The sequence below is a fragment of the Salmo salar genome, unplaced genomic scaffold (genome assembly GCF_965601325.2).
Source record: "Salmo salar unplaced genomic scaffold, fSalSal1 ptg000360l, whole genome shotgun sequence".
NCBI lineage: Eukaryota > Metazoa > Chordata > Actinopteri > Salmoniformes > Salmonidae > Salmo > Salmo salar.
Window position 1 is genome coordinate 1,164,029 of NW_027675360.1, and position 24,148 is coordinate 1,188,176.

At 39.3% G+C, this 24,148-nt stretch overlaps 1 protein-coding gene across 1 annotated transcript in view; it reads left to right on the forward strand.

Moving 5' to 3' along the window:
• The first annotated feature begins 22,500 nt into the window (after positions 1–22,500).
• LOC123732099 (NLR family CARD domain-containing protein 3-like) overlaps positions 22,501–24,148 on the forward strand; it is a 28,134-nt gene continuing 26,486 nt past the window's right edge. Inside the window, exons 1-2 of the mRNA XM_082971643.1 lie at positions 22,501–22,709; positions 23,391–23,666. Coding sequence (XP_082827769.1) covers positions 23,407–23,666 — 260 coding nt within the window. The 5' untranslated portion in view covers positions 22,501–22,709; positions 23,391–23,406. The remainder of the gene's footprint in view (positions 22,710–23,390; positions 23,667–24,148) is intronic.

A 24,148-nucleotide genomic window follows, 5' to 3' on the forward strand; every position in this document is an offset into this window, starting at 1 on the left:
GTTCATTATATACATCTACATGATGTATTGTTACACCATGTAGGAGCAGTATAGACCTAGTCTGTTCATTATATACATCTACATGATGTATTGTTACACCATGTAGGAGCCGTATAGACCTAGTCTGTTCATTATATACATCTACATGATGTATTGTTACACCATGTAGCAGCGGTATAGACCTAGTCTGTTCATTATATACATCTACATGATGTATTGTTACACCATGTAGGAGCAGTATAGACCTAGTCTGTTCATTATATACATCTACATGATGTATTGTTACACCATGTAGGAGCAGTATAGACCTAGTCTGTTCATTATATATATCTACATGATGTATTGTTACACCATGTAGGAGCAGTATAGACCTAGTCTGTTCATTATATACATCTGCATGATGTATTGTTACACCATGTAGCAGCAGTATAGACCTAGTCTGTTCATTATATATATCTACATGATGTATTGTTACACCATGTAGGAGCAGTATAGACCTAGAATGTTAATTATATACATCTACATGATGTATTGTTACACCATGTAGGAGCAGTATAGACCTAGTCTGTTCATTATATACATCTACATGATGTATTGTTACACCATGTAGGAGCAGTATAGACCTAGTCTGTTCATTATATACATCTACATGATGTATTGTTACACCATGTAGCAGCAGTATAGACCTAGTCTGTTCATTATATACATCTACATGATGTATTGTTACACCATGTAGGAGCAGTATAGACCTAGAATGTTAATTATATACATCTACATGATGTATTGTTACACCAAAAAATAAAGGGAAATTATATTATTTTATACTGATACAATTGCTCAGTGAAAGAGCTTTAGTTTAACATGTAATTCTCAAAAGGCTGGGGTCTTAATTATTGCCACCCATGTTTTCAATACTCCAGCACCCTCCCCTTGGGAGGATAACAACACTGAAATGTTTAATGAGATTAGAGAACACATTGGGTGGTATCTTAGACCATTCCTCCATACAGAATCTCTCCAGGTCCTTGATTTATTTAGTCTGCGCTTATGGACTGCCCTGTTCAATTCAAACCACAGGTTTTCAGTGGAGTTCAAGTCCGAAGACTGAGATGGCCATTGAAAATGTTGATTTTGTACCCAATTAACCATTTCTTTGTGGATGTTGATGTGTCTTGCTGGAAGATCCCCTTATGGCCAAGTCTCAGCCTCCTAGCAGAGAGGTAACCAGGTTTTGGGCTAAAATATCCTGGTAGTGGGTAAAGTTTATTTATTTATTTTATACAGTAATTTTTGCTCATCTTTATCAAGGGTATCAATAACTAGGTGCTTATTTTGATATCTAGTTATTTGACTGAATCAGAAATACAGATGTGGAGTAGATGTAGTTTGTTTTAAATTCTCATAAAAAAATGAACTAATCAAACAACACTTGTTGCTCTTTGTACGTGTTGATATAATATTCATATTTAATAGAGAGGAAAAAAACGTTTCCCTAAACTGCTTTATAATATTATAATTCAATGAAGAATAAAAATAGTTTTCCCTCCTCAACTGCGTTTCCTTCCTCCAGACAGCAGATGGCGATATGTGTCTTTCAGGCGATGTTTCTAGTGTGACGTATAATCTAGTGGACGGAACGCTTCTTCAACAACTGCAGCCACCTCGGTAGCTCGCTAGCCGACAAAGTCGGAACATTCAAGTTCTTTAGACACTTTCCTGGTTTAATTGTAACTGTGATTTAAACATACTTATGTGTAAACAACTAGCTACCCCATTTAATTTAATATTTACGTTGTAAGTCAACTCTCTGGCTGGTTAAGTTAGCACTAGTCTAGCTAGCTAACATCCCCGACCATGCGCTCACTAAGCTACTCTCCTCCTGCTAAAGAGGAGGTCTGCTGGACGGAGAAAGAAGCTCTGGGGCTGAACATTGTCGTGAAAGAGGAGAAGGAAGAGGAGGATGTCACAGTAAAACAACAAGTAGAGGGTGAGGCTGTTACCGTGAAAGAAGAAGAGAAAGACGTTACAGAGAAAGAAGAGGAAGACGCGTTCAGAGTGAAAGAGGAGGAGGATGTTATTGTGAAAGAAGAGGAGGAAGTGAAAGAAAATGAAGACGTTTTTGGAATGAAGGATGAAGAGGGGGAGATTACTGTCACATTAGAGGAGGACGAAGAAGAGAAGACTGGAGATCTGATTAACACCAGTAAATACAGTGAGTACTATCTAATAAAACAGGGACATTGATCTGATTAACACCAGTAAATACAGTGAGTACTATCTAATAAAACAGGGACATTGATCTGGTTAACACCAGTAAATACAGTGAGAACTCTCTAATAAAACAGGGACATTGATCTGATTAACACCAGTAAATACAGTGAGTACTATCTAATAAAACAGGGACATTGATCTGATTAACACCAGTAAATACAGTGAGTATTATCTAATAAAACAGCGACATTGATCTGATTAACACCAGTAAATACAGTGAGTACTATCTAATAAAACAGGGACATTGATCTGATTAACACCAGTAAATACAGTGAGGACTATCTAATAAAACAGGGACATTGATCTGATTAACACCAGTAAATACAGTGAGTACTATCTAATAAAACAGGGACATTGATCTGATTAACACCAGTAAATACAGTGAGTACTATCTTATAAAACAGGGACATTGATCTGATTAACACCAGTAAATACAGTGAGTACTATCTAATAAAACAGGGACATTGATCTGATTAACACCAGTAAATACAGTGAGTACTATCTAATAAAACAGGGACATTGATCTGATTAACACCAGTAAATACAGTGAGTACTATCTAATAAAACAGGGACATTGATCTGATTAACACCAGTAAATACAGTGAGTAATATCTTATAAAACAGGGACATTGATCTGATTAACACCAGTAAATACAATGAGTACTATCTTATAAAACAGGGACATTGATCTGATTAACACCAGTAAATACAGTGAGTACTATCTAATAAAACAGGGACATTGATATTTTATTTTATTTTTTTTACCTTTATTTAACCAGGTAGGCAAGTTGAGAACAAGTTCTCATTTACAATTGCGACCTGGCCAAGATAAAGCAAAGCAGTTCGACAACATACAACAACACAGAGTTACACATGGAGTAAAACAAACATACAGTCAATAATACAGTAGAAAAATAAGTCTATATACAATGTGAGCAAATGAGGTGAGATAAGGAAGGTAATGACAAAAAGGCTGTGGTGGCAAAGTAAATACAATATAGCAAGTAAAACACTGGAATGGTAGATTTGAAGTAGAAGAAAGTGCAAAGTAGAAATAGAAATAATGGGGTGCAAAGGAGCAAAATAAATAAATACATACAGTAGGGGAAGAGGCAGTTGTTTGGGCTAAATTATAGATGGGCTATGTACAGGTGCAGTAATCTGTGAGCTGCTCTGACAGCTGGTGCTTAAAGCTAGTGAGGGAGATAAGTGTTTCCAGTTTCAGAGATTTTTGTAGTTCGTTCCCGTCATTGGCAGCAGAGAACTGGAAGGAGAGGCGGCCGAAGGGGGAATTGGCTTTGGGGGTGACCAGAGATATACCTGCTGGAGCGCGTGCTACAGGTGGGTGCTGCTATGGTGACCAGTGAGCGGAGATAAGGGGGGACTTTACCTAGCAGGGTCTTGTAGATGACCTGGAGCCAGTGGGTTTGGCGACGAGTATGAAGCGAGGGCCAGCCAACGAGAGTGTACAGGTCACAGTGGTGGGTAGTATATGGGGCTTTGGTGACAAAACGGATGGCACTGTGATAGACTGCATCCAATTTATTGAGTAGGGTATTGGAGGCTATTTTGTAAATGACATCGCCGAAGTCGAGGATCGGTAGGATGGTCAGTTTTACGAGGGTATGTTTGGCAGCATGAGTGAAGGATGCTTTGTTGCGAAATAGGAAGCCAGTTCTAGATTTAACTTTGGATTGGAGATGTTTGACAGTTTAACCAGACACCAAGGTATTTGTAGTTGTCCACATATTCTAAGTCAGAACCGTCCAGAGTAGTGATGCTGGACGGGCGGGCAGGTGCAGGCAGCGATCGGTTGAAGAGCATGCATTTAGTTTTACTTGTATTTAAGAGCAGTTGGTGGCCACGGAAGGAGAGTTGTATGGCATTGAAGCTCGTCTGGAGGGTTGTTAACACAGTGTCCAAAGAAGGGCCATTAGTATACAGAATGGTGTCGTCTGCGTAGAGGTGGATCAGAGACTCACCAGCAGCAAGAGCGACATCATTGATGTATACAGAGAAGAGAGTCGGCCCAAGAATTGAACCCTGTGGCACCCCCATAGAGACTGCCAGAGGTCGGGACAACAGGCCCTCCGATTTGACACACTGAACTCTATCAGAGAAGTAGTTGGTGAACCAGGCGAGGCAATCATTTGAGAAACCAATGTTATTGAGTCTGCCGATGAGGATGTGGTGATTGACAGAGTCGAAAGCCTTGGCCAGGTCAATGAATACGGCTGCACAGTATTGTTTCTTATCGATGGCGGTTAAGATATCGTTTAGGACCTTGAGCGTCACTGAGGTGCAGTTGCTGTTTGAGGTGAAGAAACATTTGTTTTGAGAAGCTCCACAACTCATTAGTGGTGGTGCATTAAGACAATCAGAAATACTATCAGACATCCCCAAATGGGCACATTTATAGGCCTACATTTGCACACAGGCCAGGTAGACTAGTCCTACTTCTATATGTGTAACCAGGTAGACTAGTCCTACTTCTATATGGGTAATTAGGTAGACTAGTCCTACTTCTATATGTGTAACCAGGTAGACTAGTCCTACTTCTATATGTGTAACCAGGTAGACTAGTCCTACTTCTATATGTGTAACCAGGTAGACTAGTCCTACTTCTATATGGGTAACCAGGTAGACTAGTCCTACTTCTATATGTGTAACCAGGTAGACTAGTCCTACTTCTATATGTGTAACCAGGTAGACTAGTCCTACTTCTATATGTGTAACCAGGTAGACTAGTCCTACTTCTATATGTGTAACCAGGTAGACTAGTCCTACTTCTATATGTGTAACCAGGTAGACTAGTCCTACTTCTATATGTGTAACCAGGTAGACTAGTCCTACTTCTATATGTGTAACCAGGTAGACTAGTCCTACTTCTATATGGGTAACCAGGTAGACTAGTCCTACTTCTATATGGGTAACCAGGTAGACTAGTCCTACTTCTATATGGGTAACCAGGTAGACTAGTCCTACTTCTATATGGGTAACCAGGTAGACTAGTCCTACTTCTATCTGGGTAACCAGGTAGACTAGTCCTACTTCTATATGTGTAACCAGGTAGACTAGTCCTACTTCTATATGGGTAACCAGGTAGACTAGTCCTACTTCTATATGGGTAACCAGGTAGACTAGTCCTACTTCTATCTGGGTAACCAGGTAGACTAGTCCTACTTCTATATGTGTAACCAGGTAGACTAGTCCTACTTCTATATGTGTAACCAGGTAGACTAGTCCTACTTCTATATGCGTAATTAGGTGTGCGTCCTTACTCAACATTGACAGGAGTGTTTCAAACAAAAGACAATTAATAAATTGACAACTGACGCATCTTGCGGGGTCAGGTCTGGGTGGTCTGCCAGGGGCCGTTTCATTTAGTGTCCGTTTGGGTCGGCATGAGGAATGATTGTATTTCCCCATAGTATGTTGTACCGAAGTTGAAAGGGAGTGTAACTTTATGACTATTGTTGGATTCGGGCTAAACTTTGAACATTGAGATATTAACCTGTTACATCTAGATGTTCCCGCTAGTGGAACACCGCTCCAATATCCAATGATAGGGCGTGGCACGAATTACAAATTCCTCAAAAATCCGAAAACTTCCATTTTTCAAACATATGACTATTTTACACCATTTTAAAGACAAGACTCTCCTTTATCTAACCACACTGTCCGATTTCAAAAAGGCTTTACAACGAAAGCAAAACATTAGATTGTCAGGAGAGTACCCAGCCAGAAATAATCAGACACCCATTTTTCACCTGACCCCGCAAGATGGGTCAGTTTTGGCAATTTTAGCAAACATAGAAAGGGGCCTATATTGGAGACCAAAAGTCGTCTGGCACACTGCTTAGAGTTTCAACAACTTGAATAACTTATTTCTAGCCTACAATCATCGATGTTACTACTAATGTGAAAACAAGACAAAATATGACTATTCTTGCTCATTTTAAGACAAATGTCAAGTAATCATTACATTCATTACAAACGTCAATTGTTGTACAACATCATGGCTACGCTGTTGGCATCACCTTTTACAGTGGATTTCTGCTGTTGTGGGCCTTTATATCATCTGTCTGACTTTGTTGTTCACACAGGAGAGAGACGTGACTATCATGGATCCTCTGAGGAGCCTCAACAACATCATGATGCTGACAAGGCAGAGAAGAGTCTCTCCAGATCAGAACACCTCAAGAAACACCTGCAGACATCCACAGGGAAGAGAACTCACTGCTGCTCTGACTGTGGGAAAAGATGCACCTCATCAGGCATTATATCACACCGGAGAATTCACACAAGGGATAATTCTCACTGCTGCTCTGATTGTGGGGAATTTTTTAAATCTTCATCAGAACTCAAAATACACCTGAGAAATCACACAAAAGAGAAACCTTACTTCTGCTCTGACTGTGGGAAGAGTTTTCCTCTGTCAACCAGCCTGATATCACACCAGAGAACACACACAGGAGAGAAACCTTATAGCTGTGATCAATGTGGGAAGAGTTTTTATAAATCTAGGAATGTTATTATACACCAGAGAACACACACAAGAGAGAGAACTTACAGTTGTGATCAATGTGGGAGGAGTTTTCCTATTTTAATCGCTCTGATATCACACCAGAGAACACACACAGGAAAGAAACCGTATAGCTGTGATGAATGTGGGAAGAGTTTTGCTTCACCTGGCGGCCTGACAGCACACCAGAGAACACACACAGGAGAGAAACCTTTTGGCTGTAATCAATGTGGGAAGAGTTTTGCTTCACCTGGCGGCCTGACAGCACACCAGAGAACACACACAGGAGAGAAACCTTATAGCTGTGATCAATGTGGGAAGAGTTTTTATAAATCTAGGAATGTTATTATACACCAGAGAACACACACAAGAGAGAAAACTTACAGCTGTGCTCAATGTGGGAAGAGTTTTGCTTACTTTAGCATGTGGACCAGACACCAAAGAACACACACAGGAGAGAAACCTTATAGCTGCAATCAATGTGGGAAGAGATACTCTCAAAAACGTTCTCTGATTAAACATCAGAAAATACATGAAGGAGTTGTTTCATGATATCAATGAATTAATGTCAAAATGTAGAATGTTTTAACATTGTAGTAGGAATATTTTAATGATGTCACAATGTAGAACCCTAAACGTTTGCCCCCTGTTCTATTGATTTCAACATGATATGGATATTAGCCTCAGGGGGAAAATCCAGGCTCTGAAATGGAAGAGTTACTATTTACGTGATTTAACAAAAAGTGACTAACAAAAAAAGAGCTGTGTTACACTTACCACGTTGGTGACCCACTGGAATCAAAATGCAACACTTCAAAAGGTAGCGAGCTGTTTTCTACAAATTGTCCTCTAACCAGTGATGTACACATTATTCCCAGATTCCGTGTGGTTTTTGAGCTGTTAGTTTTAACAGGATGTGTAATCTCATCTTCCTCCTTTCGCACAATTGATTGCCAGCAGCATACCACCCTGCATCCCACTGCTTGCTTTAACCCAGCAGCATACCACCCTGCATCCCACTGCTTGCTTTAACCCAGCAGCATACCACCCTGCATCCCACTGCTGGCTTTAACCCAGCAGCATACCACCCTGCATCCCACTGCTTGCTTGCTTCTGAAGCTAAGCAGGGTTGGTCCTGGTCAGTCCCTGGATGGGAGACCAGATGCTGCTGGAAGTGGTGTTGGAGGGCCAGTAGGAGGCGCTCTTTCCTCTGGTCTAAACAATATCCAAATTCCCCAGGGCAGTGATTGGGGACAGTGCCCAGTGTAGGGTGCCGTCTTTCAGATGGGACGTTAAACGGGTGTCCTGACTCTCTGAGGTCATTAAAGATCCCATGGTGCTTATCGTAAGAGTAGGGGTGTTAACCCCTGGTGTCCTGGCTAAATTCCCAATCTGGCCCTCATACCATCATGGATATCTAATCATCCCCAGCTTACAATTGGCTCATTCATCCCCCTCCTCTCCCCTGTAACTATTCCCCAGGTTGTTGCTGTAAATGAGAATGTGTTCTCAGTCAATTTACCTGGTAAAATAAAGGTAAAAAAAAAATTAAATAAAAAAATTCCACATGATATCGATGAGTTATGACAAATAAGTGTTGTGTTCCTTTGTTTAGTGACCCCTAAATTTAAATGCATCACTCCAAAATGTAGCTGACTGTCTTCTGCAGGTTGTCCTCTAACCAGTGAGGTAACAGATATCTCCCATTTCCATGTGTTGTGTTTATTGTGGCAGATGTTTGTGTAAATAGGCACATGTTATGTTTAGGTTTTCAATATATCCCAAACTGTTTCTGCATATTGGTTATTGATTTGGACACGTTAAAACTGTGTTTTGACATTGGGGATATCCCACCTAGCAACACGTCATTGAAAAGCTGTTGAAAGTAGACTATGCAACCAAATATTTCATATTTACATTTCATGTAACATTTAGTAATGATTATTTTTAATGCAACCAATTTACATTTTTTGGGTACAATTATATTGACATTGTTGCCCTGCTATTAGAATATCAGGGTTCATTCTCAGATGTGCCAACCCAAATGTACTAGAGCATGACATTGGGGACTGAGCCCCGTTCCAACAACATGCCTATCTAGTGAACCCTGAATAGAGAGAGAAGCTCTGCAGTGAGGTGGAAAGTTACTACGGATATTGCAGGAGTTTCCTCTTGAAATCAGACATGTCTGTGATAAGGACAACTTGGTTGCTGATTGTCTCAAGGGTGGGCAGTCAAAAAGATTTGTATTTTGCGTTTAACCAGTGCGTTGCCATGGATCACAATTTATTTTGACACGTTTTTCCGTTTTGGAGATGAGTTTTATCTCTTATTATTTTCTGTATGTTTTTGAAACTGGTTAGGGGCTCGTAAGTCAGCATTTCACTGTTAGGTCTACAGGTCTACTACACCTGTTGTATTCGGCACACGTAACTAATACAATTTGATTTGAGTTTATTTTTGGGTTCCTTCCAAGGGGACGAGAGTTCTAGAAGCTAGTGAGTTTTAGGATTCTATAGTAAGAAAAAGGAGAATAAAATAATACGATTGTATATTATTATTTAAATAATTGTTTTTAATTGTTGACAGCCAGTAGACCCCATGTTTATATTGGTGAAGGAGAAGCATTGTAGTTGATTATAATGTGAAATGGAAGTTGTTTTCTGTTGGTGGTGAGCAAACTTGTCCATCAAAAATATAGGATATATTTGTTGTCTTAAGGTGTTACAGGCTTTGGTTTTTCCATTTATGTTTTGAGGTTGGACTTTACGTCTAGCTCGTTAGCACGTCTAGCTCGTTAGCCCGTCTAGCTCGTTAGCCCGTCTAGCTCGTTAGCCCGTCTAGCTCGTTAGCCCGTCTAGCTCGTTAGCACGTCTAGCTCGTCTAGCTCGTTAGCTCGTCTAGCTCGTTAGCGCGTCTAGCTCGTTAGCCCGTCTAGCTCGTTAGCACGTCTAGCCCGTTAGCACGTAGGACGCACTGATTGGTGTCACCTCGTTAGTCAGTATGTGTTACACCTGTGCTGGCTTGTCCATCTCGTTAGTGGGAAGGTGTTTCACCTGAGCTGGTCCAGGTTCTATTTAAGAGTGTCTGGCCCAGTGCTCCAGTTGTCTTGATACATGTGGAGAGTCAACACCTTTAGTTGCTCCACCTTTTTGGTTTACTTCCTGTCTTTAAGTTTGGTGTGGGTTTTTCTTTTGTTTGCCTCTTCTTGGGCAGATTTAGTGGGTCTCATGGTGGGTGTCTTTTAGGTCCCAGTTGTTGTTACTAGTCAACTTTCAGTGGACACTGTGAGCAAAACTACATGATTATGTTATAATACTTTTTTTTGCAACAAATGGTTGTTTTATGCAACACAATAGAGGGTTCATATAACTATTGTGTCTGTGTGTTCTACTGAGGATGGGCCTCTGGGAGAAAACACTGACAGGAGATTTACAATGTCTTTTGGGTGATAAAACCTAAAGAGACCGCATTCCAGAACATGAGTTAATGTTTCTGTTCTATATGGTACCAGGGAGAGATGACCTCAGGGCCAGACCCTGGTCTCTCAATGAATCATCTGGGGGTGATTCGTCGACCAGCCATCATTATCGTAGGGCACCCAATCGATTCATTTTGTATGTGTGTTGTATTGATCTGCTCCCTTATTAATAAGTGAATAAAGATTTAGTTTAAGAATAACTCTGACTTGTGTGATAAGTGTCTCTTCTCATTTGATATTAAAGAAATTAACCACCACATTTGGCGATGTGAATCTTGACTTGGTGACCGCTCCTGACGACCTGGGTAAATGGTGCACCAGGGATCCCTATAACTTTGGTCATACCCAGTCAGCACATGACGTCCAAAGACGTTGAATTATGGTCGATATCAGGTCTGTCTGTTGTGGCCGCTATTTCACCCCAAAATAGTCATCCCAAATTGGGCTGTGTATAACTATGTAAATGTCTCTCGGACAAGGTGACTTTTATCAATATACACTCTAAAAAGTAAAGGTTCCTGGAGTATCCTTTAGGGGTTCTTCAAATTGAAACTGTGGGGGAACCCCTATAAGTTATTTGAAGAACCCCTTATCATGGTTCCTAAAGAACCCTTTGGGGTTCATTTTTTAACTACTTGTCCACGCTCCCTCCATTATAAAAGCATTTTAATAATAATAACAATATTGACAATATGGATTTAAATAATTCATTGTTTATTTAGTGGCACCACAAATGTGAATTAATATTTACCAAACAAAACACATTACCAAATTGCAACATTTATGCAGACATGTCAGACCATAATAAATAATACATTTACTTTGTATAGTGCTTTTCATGACATTTAAAATATATAAAATAATGATGTACAATAAAAACAACATTAAAGATGAATCATAGGTAAACTAACAATATTGTAGACTTGATGCTAAATACAGATTTTTCAGCTTTAGTGTGTATATCGTATCCACTTAGTTATGTTAGGAAGTTTTCCATCTTTATGACCGGCCCTGGTAACTTCACCCCAACTTCTCTGATCCCCAGAACACAGTCACTTAACAACATAAGTGTTTTTCTGACATTTTGGGAAATTTAAGGGAAAATAAAAATCCAGTCGTAGCAGAGCCCCAAGTCCCATGGGGACGTCCTCTAGGGCGTGGATGTTCTCCCCATCAAAGGCCAGCGGGATTTCACTCTCATGGTGAAATGGATTTCCACCGATGTGCAGTAAAGGAGTGAAGAGCGGTGAAATCTGTGTCAACAAAAGTAAGAAAAGATTAATACACATACAATTAACAAAGAACATAACAAATGTTCAGCTGTAGTTTTATATAAGCATGCACACCTATGTTTATGAAGAAACAGATGATTGGTGCATAGACATACCTTGTCACGGACATAAAGGCCACTCGGGTCCTCATTGAAGAGGTAGGGCAAGAGCAGAATCGCTGCTGTGGTCTCCAGTCCTAGTAAAGTAAAGCAATGATCTCACTACACTTGCTAATTTTACTAGAAAATACATTAGAGAAAGGGAAGGAATAAGAGCAAATCCCTCTTCTGTATTGTCCTTCAGGGACTGTCAAAATAGCAGGATGATGTCCTCACCCCTGCCTCGCCTCTCTACCTCTGATAGTCCTTGAATTCTCTTTTTGTCTATATCCATTCCATGGACTTGATTCATTTCTGAGAAGATCTGAAAAGATAATTTGCACATATTTGTATGCTAATAGATTTCAGTTTGTATTGACTGCTATGTAGGTTAAATGTACACTTCAAATGCAGCTGTCCTACAACATATCTGTACCTTCTTCTTGATCCCAATTGCATTGTGTCCATCTTCTGTACCATCTAAGATATTAATTTCCCTCCACAAGGGGGCGGACATGTAACGTTTCCAAAATGGGATAGTATTGTCCATGTAACGTTTCCAAAATGGGATAGTATTGTACATGTAACGTTTCCAAAATGGGATAGTATTGTACATGTAACGTTTCCAAAATGGGATAGTATTGTACATGTAACGTTTCCAAAATGGGATAGTATTGTACATGTAACGTTTCCAAAATGGGATAGTATTGTACATGTAACGTTTCCAAAATGGGATAGTATTGTACATGTAACGTTTCCAAAATGGGATAGTATTGTACATGTAACGTTTCCAAAATGGGATAGTATTGTCCATGTAACGTTTCCAAAATGGGATAGTATTGTCCATGTAACGTTTCCAAAATGGGATAGTATTGTCCATGTAACGTTTCCAAAATGGGATAGTATTGTACATGTAACGTTCTGCCCCCTTGTGAGTTAATAGTATTGCATGCTGTAGCAGGCTATATAAAGAGGAAGACCTCCATTGACGATTCAGTTCGTTGTAACATCTCGTCTGGACAGGTCACCGTCCTTAGTTAGTTAGTTAGTTAGTTAACGAAGCTAACGTTAGCTAGTTCATTATCACAAAAGTGAGAACTGCTCTAGATTGGAAACTTACGTTAATGAGTGTAAAGCCATGTTGGCTTTATGGAAACGATATACAATATATGGGAAAGAATATAGTTGAGGAAATAATCCAAACCTAGATGGTGAACTGATGTTGAACTGGGCAGTCAGCTGCTGCTGCTCCAATACAGTATGAGGTGAGACGGTGAACTGATGTTGAACTGGGCAGTCAGCTGCTGCTGCTCCAATACAGTATGAGGTGAGACGGTGAACTGATGTTGAACCGGGCAGTCAGCTGCTGCTGCTCCAATACAGTATGAGGTGAGACGGTGAACTGATGTTGAACTGGGCAGTCAGCTGCTGCTGCTCCAATACAGTATGAGGTGAGACGGTGAACTGATGTTGAACTGGGCAGTCAGCTGCTGCTGCTCCAATACAGTATGAGGTGAGACGGTGAACTGATGTTGAACCGGGCAGTCAGCTGCTGCTGCTCCAATACAGTATGAGGTGAGACGGTGAACTGATGTTGAACCGGGCAGTCAGCTGCTGCTGCTCCAATACAGTATGAGGTGAGACGGTGAACTGATGTTGAACCGGGCAGTCAGCTGCTGCTGCTCCAATACAGTATGAGGTGAGACGGTGAACTGATGTTGAACCGGGCAGTCAGCTGCTGCTGCTCCAATACAGTATGAGGTGAGACGGTGAACTGATGTTGAACTGGGCAGTCAGCTGCTGCTGCTCCAATACAGTATGAGGTGAGACGGTGAACTGATGTTGAATCATAATGATTAAGTTAATTAAAATGAATTTGTGAAACGGTTAAAAAATAGTATTTGTCATATTAAATATATTACTGTATTGTTATCAGATAGAAACATCATGGAATATTGTACATCATATTAAATATATTACTGTATTGTTATCATATAGAAACATCATGGAATATTGTACATCATATTAAATATATTACTCTATTGTTATCATATAGAAACATCATGGAATATTGTACATCATATTAAATATATTACTCTATTGTTATCATATAGAAACATCATGGAATATTGTACATCATATTAGCATCAACATACATTATTGTTTCATTCAATTTCACATAATAAGGATATTTAATATTTTCAAGTTCAGAAGTCAGAACCCATCACCTGCTATGTAAAATAGACAGAAGAATGCACAATGGTCAATGCTATCTGGGATCCTTGGGACATCCTACCCTAAACCCTAACCTTAACCCCTACCTTAACCATTTTAAATGTCAACTTCAATGGGCTAGGGACGTCCCAAGGATGCATCTCTACCTAGAAATACATGATCTAAGTGATTGATAGTTGGTATTCAGCAGTCATAAAGCCTCATTTACTTTAATGAACTACTAAAATAGTGATTTTATCAGACAGCATAGACAGCAGCTCTACACTTTATTGACTGACTGATCCATTCATCCTTCCATCCCTCCTCCCAACATCTCTTTACATTGCTTATGCATATTTGGTGGCCTGACTGTATCCATACTATATCAGAAGCCCATCCTGGTAGATCTGAACCTAATGCAGCTTGGAGTGATCAGATGACAGAAGTCACATTTAGGTGCCAGGTGTAACTGAGGCCATAGATGCTCCATATCCATTACTTTGAGTGGTTTATATAATATGACTAAATGTGTTTCTGTGTTGCAGGGGCAGTCAGAAATGGAACAGCAAGGCCACAGAACATGACATAAGCAGAGGTGTGGGAGACCACCTCAAGCCCCTGGTAGAGCCGGGGGTGGTGTTTACCACTCCACCACGCCTTCAGCAGGCTGGAAAAGTGGGATTGATACGGGTTTTCATACTAAGGTGGACTTGATTGGTCGGTCATTGGGTTAATTTGTTTTACAATATGTTCAAATCAAATCAAGCTTTATTTATACAGCACATGTCAGACATGGATGCAACACAATGGCTTCACAGGAAAAAACTATGAAAATAATCAGAAATATTTAGTACACAAATATGAGGATAAAAAACAATAACAACTGAAAGACTAATGAGCATTGTAAGGAAATGCCATTGATTAAAATATCAACAATATGATGCAATATCCAACCCACAATATAACTTGTTTTTTTAGGAGGGGTTCTGAAAGACACTATGGGGGTGTCCACTGAAAGTTGACTAGTAACAACAACTGGGACCTAAAAGACACCCACCATGAGACCCACTAAATCTGCCCAAGAAGAGGAAAACAAAAGAAAAACCCACACCAAACTTAAAGACAGGAAGCAAACCAAAAAGGTGGAGCAACTAAAGGTGTTGACTCTCCACATGTATCAAGACAACTGGAGCACTGGGCCAGACACTCTTAAATAGAACCTGGACCAGCTCAGGTGAAACACCTTCCCACTAACGAGATGGACAAGCCAGCACAGGTGTAACACATACTGACTAACGAGGTGACACCAATCAGTGCGTCCTACGTGCTAACGAGCTAGACGGGCTGACGAGGTAGACGGGCTAACGAGCTAGACGTGCTAACGAGCTAGACGTGCTAACGAGCTAGACGGGCTAACGAGCTAGACGTGCTAACGAGCTAGACGTGATAACGAGCTAGACGTGCTGACGAGGTAGACGGGCTGACGAGCTAGACGTGCTAAAGTCCAACCTCAAAACATAAATGGAAAAACGAAAGCCTGTAACACCTTAAGACAACAAATATATCCTATATTTTTGTTGGACAAGTTTGCTCACCACCAACAGAAAACAACTTCCATTTCACATTATAATCAACTAGAATGATTCACCTTCACCAATATAAACATGGTGTCTACTGGCTGTCAACAATTAAAAAGAAGAAAAAAACACGTATTTCTAAATAATAATATACAATAGGATTATTTGTTTCTCCTTTTTCTTTCTATAGAATCCTAAATCCCACTAGCTTCTAGAACACTCGTCTTCCTAAAACTCACTAGATTCTAGAACTCTCCTCTTCCTAAATCCCACTAGCTTCTAGAACTCTTTCTAAATCCCACTAGCTTCTAGAACTCTCGTCTCCTTGGAACCCAAACAAAACTCATCTCCAATACGGAAAAACATGCAGTCAAAATAAATAAAGATCCATAGCAACGCACTAGCTAAACACAAAACACAAATCTTATATCCATTTGGGGGGAAATCAGGTTGAATCTGCTCTTGAAACTAACACAACAAAACAAAAAACACATGGAAATGGAGATATATTTTACCTCACTGGTTAGAGGACAACCTGCAGAAGACAGTCAGCTACATTTTGGAGTGATGCATTTAAATTTAGGGGTCCCTAAACTAAAGGAACAACACTTATTTGTCACAACTCATCGATATCATGTTGAAATCAATTGTGCAGAGAGGAGGGAGATGAGGTTGCACATCCTGTTAAAACTAACAGCTCAAAAATCACACGGAATCTGGGAATAATGTGTACATCCCTGGTTAGAGGACAATTTGTAGAAAACAGCTAGCTACATTTTGAAGTGTTGCATTTTGATTCCAGTGGGTCACCAACATGGTAAGTGTTACAACTCTTTTTTTGTTAGTCACTTTTTATTAAATCACATAAATAGTAACTCTTCCAATTCAGAGCCTGGATTTTCCCCCTGAGGCTAATATCCATATCATGTTGAAATCAATAGAACAGGGGACAAACGTTTAGGGTTCTACATTGTGACATCATTAAAATACTCCTTCTACAATGTTAAACATTCTACATTGTGACATCATTAAAATACTCCTACTACAATGGTAAAACATTCTACATTGTCACATTAATTCATTGATATCATGAAACAACTCATTCATGTATTTTCTGATGTTTGATCAGATGTCTTTTACCGGAGAATCTCTTGTTACATTGACCACAGCTATAAGGTTTCTCTCCTGTGTGTGTTCTCTGGTGTCGAGTCAGATGGTCAGATGTTGTAAAACTCTTCCCACATTGATCACAGCTATAAGATTTCTCTCCTGTGTGTATTCTCTGGTGTCGAGTCAGATAGCCAGAATCAGCAAAACTCTTCCCACATTGACCACAGCTATAAGATTTCTATCCTGTGTGTGTTCTCTGGTGTCGAGTCAGATGGCTAGATGAAGTAAAACTCTTCCCACATTGATCACAGCTATTAGGTTTCTCTCCTGTGTGGATTCTCTGGTGTGATATCAGGCTGGTTGACCAAGTAAAACTCTTCCCACATTGACCACAGCTAAAAGATTTCTCTCCTGTGTGAATTCTCTGATGAATTTTAATGCCTGATGAGGAGGTGAATCTCTTCCCACAGTCAGAGCAGCAGTGAGTTCTCTTCCCTGTGGATCTCTGCTGGTGTTTATTGAGGTGTTCTGATCTGGAGAGACTCTTCTCTGCCTCGTCAGCATCATGAGGTTGTTGAGGCTCCTCAGAGGATCCACGATAGTCACATCTCTCTCCTGTGTGAACAACAAAGTCATACAGATGGTTAAAGGCCCACAACAGCGGTAATCCACTGTAAAAGGTGATGCCAACAGCGGAGCCATGATGTTGGACAACAATTGACATCTGTAATGAATGTAAAAATGATTTGACAATTGTCTTAAAATGAGCAAGAATAGTCATATTTTGTCTTGTTTTCACAATAGTGACATTGATGATTGTAGGCTAGAAATAAGTTATTCATGTTGTTGAAACTCTAAGCAGTGTGCCAGACGACTTTTGGTCTCCAATATTCTGCCCCTTTCTGTGTTTGGACTATAAGGGCGACACAATTTGGTTGCAGAAACTCCTCCCTGCTAATGAGGAAACCACTAGTTATGGATGTAGTATATCTGCTAATGAGGAAACCACTAGTTATGGATGTAGAATATCTGGTAATGAGGAAACCACTAGTTATGGATGTAGTATATCTGGTAATGAGGAAACCACTAGTTATGGATGTAGTATATCTGATAATGAGGAAACCACTAGTTATGGATGTAGTATATCTGGTAATGAGGAACCCACTAGTTATGGATGTAGTATATCTGCTAATGAGGAAACCACTAGTTATGGATGTAGTATATCTGGTAATGAGGAAACCACTAGTTATGGATGTAGTATATCTGGTAATGAGGAAACCACTAGTTATGGATGTAGTATATCTGGTAATGAGGAAACCACTAGTTATGGATGTAGTATATCTGGTAATGAGGAAACCACTAGTTATGGATGTAGTATATCTGGTAATGAGGAAACCAGTAGTTATGGATGTAGTATATCTGGTAATGAGGAAACCACTAGCTATGGATGTAGTATATCTGGTAATGAGGAAACCACTAGCTATGGATGTAGTATATCTGGTAACGAGGAAACCACTAGTTATGGATGTAGTATATCTGGTAATGAGGAAACCACTAGTTATGGATGTAGTATATCTGCTAATAAGGAAACCACTAGTTATGGATGTAGTATATCTGGTAATGAGGAAACCGCTAGTTATGGATGTAGTATATCTGCTAATGAGGAAACCGCTAGTTATGGATGTAGTATATCTGGTAATGAGGAAACCACTAGTTATGGATGTAGTATATCTGGTAATGAGGAAACCACTAGTTATGGATGTAGTATATCTGGTAATGAGGAAACCACTAGTTATGGATGTAGTATATCTGGTAATGAGGAAACCACTAGTTATGGATGTAGTATATCTGGTAATGAGGAAACCACTAGTTATGGATGTAGTATATCTGCCTGGAGCAAAAATGGTGAGCAAAGATTTTAGTTTTTCACGATGTATTCTGAATGTGAATGGGGAAAACTCAGGGGAGTAACCTCCATTTCCAGGTTGCTTATGAGTGCATTTCACACTACCTTGGATTATAATTGTAAGGCTCGTTTTAATGTTCTATTTAATATAATGTTTGTGTCGTCATCGCAAATCAACCACTTTGTACTTAAAAAACACTTCAACCAGTAAAATGCTCTTTGGCTTTTCCATCAGCCTGACAATGAGGGTTTGTACACTGTTTGCCAAATTGGCCCATAACTTCACCTAACAACAATCATACCTATGTAATGAACGAAGCACTTTGGTTGTTGTTGCATGACATACATAGTGTCCTCTAGGACCCATAACAATAACATAGACCTACTGTAGGACCCATAACAACAACATAGACCTACTGTAGGACCCATAACTTCACCTAACAATAACATAGACCTACTGTAGGACCCATAACTTCACCTAACAATAACATAGACCTACTGTAGGACCCATAACTTCACCTAACAACAACATAGACCTACTGTAGGACCCATAACTTCACCTAACAATAACATAGACCTACTGTAGGACCCATAACTTCACCTAACAATAACAGACCTACTGTAGGACCCATAACTTCACCTAATAACAACATAGACCTACTGTAGGACCCATAACGTCACCTAACAACAACATAGACCTACTGTAGGACCCATAACGTCACCTAACAATAACATAGACCTACTGTAGGACCCATAACTTCACCTAATAATAACATAGACCTACTGTAGGACCCATAACTTCACCTAACAATAACATAGACCTACTGTAAGACCCATAACTTCACCTAACAACAACATAGACCTACTGTAGGACCCATAACAACAAATATAGGAAAATATCTCTGTGTGTTGTACAATAGCCTATCCATCAAGGAACAGTTCTCTACACATGATGAGCTAAGTATCTCTGTGTCCAAACAGACTAACGAGACCCTACTGTAAATCAAGCAGACAATAACACTTTATAAACATCAATTTGTTAGGGATGTTGGATCCAACATGGAGCACAGCAAAACTGTCTTTACCAGAGTAATGAATGAAGAAGCACTTTGGTTGTTGTTGCATGTCCTGATGTTTGTCATGTGACTGTCATTCAGAAAATGATTTCCTGGATCAGCTGATGATAGTTGAACATGTGACTGTAACTAAACAGCTACAGTATTATGTGCAATTATTGAAGAACCGCGTTAATGACAGTAACCATTTGGGTGTTGTCAATAAAGTTAAGGTGACTCTCGGTTAGAACCATTGGATTTAGCAAACTCTGAAATGATTTAGGATTTCTGTGCCCATGAAAACTATTTTCCCAGCGTCATATAAGGAGACACTAAGTGTTACGTAGTTAGAGAGCATTTCAGAAATCTGAATACAAAAAACTGTCCTAACAGGACAATAACCTAAATCACAAGGCAAAATCTACACTGGAGGAGCTTACCAAGATGACATTGAATGTTCCTGAGTGACCTAGTTACAGTTTGGACTTAAATCGTCTTGAAAGTCTATGGCAAGACTTGAAAACGGCTTTCTAGCAATGATCAACAACCAACTTGACAGAACAGGAAGGATTTTAAAAAGAATAATGAATATTCACATGAAGATCAGTCTCCTATTGGATGACATCACGACTTCCCATCAAGCCAACTCCTTGGAGGCCTTACTATGACATCACTCACTCCTTCTAGTTTGCAGTTGTTAAAAAAACACTATTTTGCTCAAAACATTTATTTGTTTCCCTTTAGTGTGTTTATAATTTACTGTATTTATATATCACTTTTCAACAGGAAAGGACGTCATGAACAATTCCCGACAGTACAAAAACATATTCAAGTGTAGAATGCCCTTTTAAAAATCACACATTAGTTCAACAACTGCAGAGTTTGTGTCCCTGTTTTATTAGATAGTACTCACTGTATTTACTGGTGTTAATCAGATCAATGTCCCTGTTTTATAAGATAGTACTCACTGTATTTACTGGTGTTAATCAGATCAATGTCCCTGTTTTATAAGATACTACTCACTGTATTTACTGGTGTTAATCAGATCAATGTCCCTGTTTTATTAGATAGTACTCACTGTATTTACTGGTGTTAATCAGATCAATGTCCCTGTTTTATTAGATAGTACTCACTGTATTTACTGGTGTTAATCAGATCAATGTCCCTGTTTTATTAGATAGTACTCACTGTATTTACTGGTGTTAATCAGATCAATGTCCCTGTTTTATTAGATAGTACTCACTGTATTTACTGGTGTTAATCAGTTCTCCAGTCTTCTCTTCTTCGTCCTCCTCTAATGTGACAGTAATCTCCCCCTCTTCATCCTTCATTCCAAAAACGTCTTCATTTTCTTTCACTTCCTCCTCTTCTTTCACAATAACATCCTCCTCCTCTTTCACTCTGAACGCGTCTTCCTCTTCTTTCTCTGTAACGTCTTTCTCTTCTTCTTTCACGGTAACAGCCTCACCCTCTACTTCTTGTTTTACTGTGACATCCTCCTCTTCCTTCTCCTCTTTCACGACAATGTTCAGCCCCAGAGCTTTTTTCTCCGTCCAACAGACCTCTTCTTTAGCAGGAGGAGAGTAACTCAGTGAGCGCATGGTCGGGGATGTTAGCTAGCTAGGCTAGTGCTAACTTAACCAGCCAGCTAGTTGACTTACAACGTAAATATTAAATTAAATGGAGTAGCTAGTTGTTTACACATAAGTATGTTTAAATCACAGTTACAATTAAACCAGGAAAGTGTCTAAAGAACTTGAATGTTCCGACTTTGTCGGCTAGCGAGCTACCGAGGTGGCTGCAGTTGTTGAAGAAGCGTTCCGTCCACTAGATTATACGTCACACTAGAAACATCGCCTGAAAGACACATATCGCCATCTGCTGTCTGGAGGGAGGAAACGCAGTTGAGGAGGGAAAACTATTTTTATTCTTCATTGAATTATAATATTATAAAGCAGTTTAGGGAAACGTTTTTTTCCTCTCCATTAAATATGAATATTATATCAACACGTACAAAGAGCAACAAGTGTTGTTTGATTAGTTCATTTTTTAATGAGAATTTAAAACAAACTACATCTACTCCACATCTGTATTTCTGACTCAGTCAAATAACTAGATATCAAAACAAGAACCTAGTTATTGATACCCTTGATAAATATTAGCTAAAATTACTGTATAAAATAAATAAACTTTACCCACTACCAGGATATTTTAGCCCAAAACCTGGTTACCTCTCTGCTAGGAGGCTGAAACTTGGCCATAAGTGGGTCTTCCAGCAAGACACATCAATATCCACGAAGAAACGGTTATTTGGCACAAAATCTCAGTCATCTCAGTCTTTGGACTTGAACTCCATTGAAAACCTGTGGTTTGAATTGAACAGGGCAGTCCATAAGGCAGACTAAATAAATCAAGGACATGGAGAGATTCTGTATGGAGGAATGGTCTAAGGTCCCACCCAATGTGTTCTCTAATCTCATTAAACATTTCAGTGTCATTATCCTCCCAAGGGTAGGGTGCTGGAGTATTGAAAACATGGGTGGCAATAATTCAGACCCCTACCTTTTGAGAATTACATGTTAAACTAAATCTCTTTCTCTAAGCAATTGTATTAGTATAAAATAATATAATCTCCCTTTTTTTGTTGGTGTAACAATACCTTCCAGGGGAACGTCCCCGGTGGTGTGTCCTTCCAGGGGAACGTCCCCAATTAGAGGCAGCTGGTCATCGTTGTCTCTAATTGGAGATCATACTTAAGTAGGTGTTTTTCCCACCTGGGTTTGTGGGAGATTGTTTTTGAGTAGTGTATGTTTCACCTCTGCGTCACGTTTTTTTTTTTTTTGTTCTTTAGTTTATGTGTATGTATTGCATAGTTTCACAGTTCAATAAAATATGTGAAACGATAATCACGCTGCACTTTGGTCCGCTCCTCTCTATGACAACCGTGACACCCGAAGCCAAATCTAGTTGACAAACCCTGTTTTATAGTATGTCATGGCCTTTTCTGGCCAACTGCTGTTATGTTTATGATATACTATGGTGTTGTGTCACTAGACTTTGACCAGATATTATTGCATCCAAAGATCAACTGTACCTAGAACATAGATACAGAGCCACTTGTCATCAGGAAGCTGCTCTCTCAGCACAACGGAAAATATCTCAATGACTTGACATGTTCTGGCTGTGAATTCAGGCTACAAGGTAAGAATCTTCTCAGGGATTATTGTAAAGTGTGTAGAGAAATTAAATGTATGGTGTTATTTTAGTATAGTGACTGACAGTAAAACACTCAGATCTAACAGTCCATTTCACCTGGGACAGTTATGTGACAGTTCAATCATACAAAATGGCGCTAACTGGGCGTAGTCAAGTCAAATTCAAAAACATATTGTTCATATATTCGTATATTGTGGTTATTTTACAATTTGTATATTTTTATGTATAAGTTGTAAATCGTCTTTCAAAATATCGTAAAATTTGTTTTCTAAACTACAATGAGCTCCTCTTTCCTGTGTAATTTGGTTTGAAACCACTGAACATACTTTTCTTAACATTGTTATTATGAACTGAATTCAGTAACAGCATAATAATATCATACCTGTTAAACAAAGCAACACACTAGAATGAGAGAAATTATTAAAAGAGAAAGTGACACATTATTATTATTAATATTATTGTTGTTAAATTGTTTTATTATTATTAGTTCCACTACATGGAGAAAGGGTGAAAAATATTAAATCACCTAACTGTTTGGATGTGTCTTTCTATGTCTGTTAGTAAATGTTTTATTTCTAAGAGATAATGAATAAAATACAACAATTGATATTCAATAATTAGTTGTCACTGTGTTAACCACAACCAACGTGCTGGATCTCTGTTTAGGGGTCCTGCCTCTAAAATGAGTCTCTCTGGGGAGAGAGAGGAGGGGGGCCCTGCCTCTAAAATGAGTCTCTCTGGGGAGAGAGAGGGGGAACCTGCCTCTAAAATGAGTTTCTCTGGGGAGAGAGAGGAGGGGGGCCCTGCCTCTAAAATTATTTTCTCTGGGGAGAGAGAGGAGGGGGGCCCTGCCTCTAAAATGAGTTTCTCTGGGGAGAGGAAGGAAGGGGGCCCTGCCTCTAAAATGCATCTCTCTGGGGGACATGACATCAAAACTAAGAGGTGAGATGACAATGTCGTTTAAGAACTTTGTTTCTAAAATGTTATACCGACAATTTTTTCACATTTATTATTTTTCATCAGAAATGATTGCTTACGGGTACCTTCAGGAGTCTGTAAAATATTGTTGTTCTAAGATTTTAATTCATAGATTTTTTGTGTATGAATTTTTCTTTTGCAAAACACTATATAGCTGGAATGAAATGTTTGTATCCTGTATATTTGACTGTGATATGTGGTTGTCTCACCAACACACACACACCTATAGAATTTTGGTATGACACAATCGTTTTGCCTACTCTTAATTATTGCCTAATATGTTGGCAGGCATAACTTTATTGTTTTACTAGTTCTGATTGTTGTTACAAGCGGAATTCAGACAATATTACCATTATATCAACACGGTATTCACTCCTGTTTAAACCAAGAAGGGTTCTATCTTGCTTAATATACAGAACCACTAAACTTCTATATAGAACCCTTTA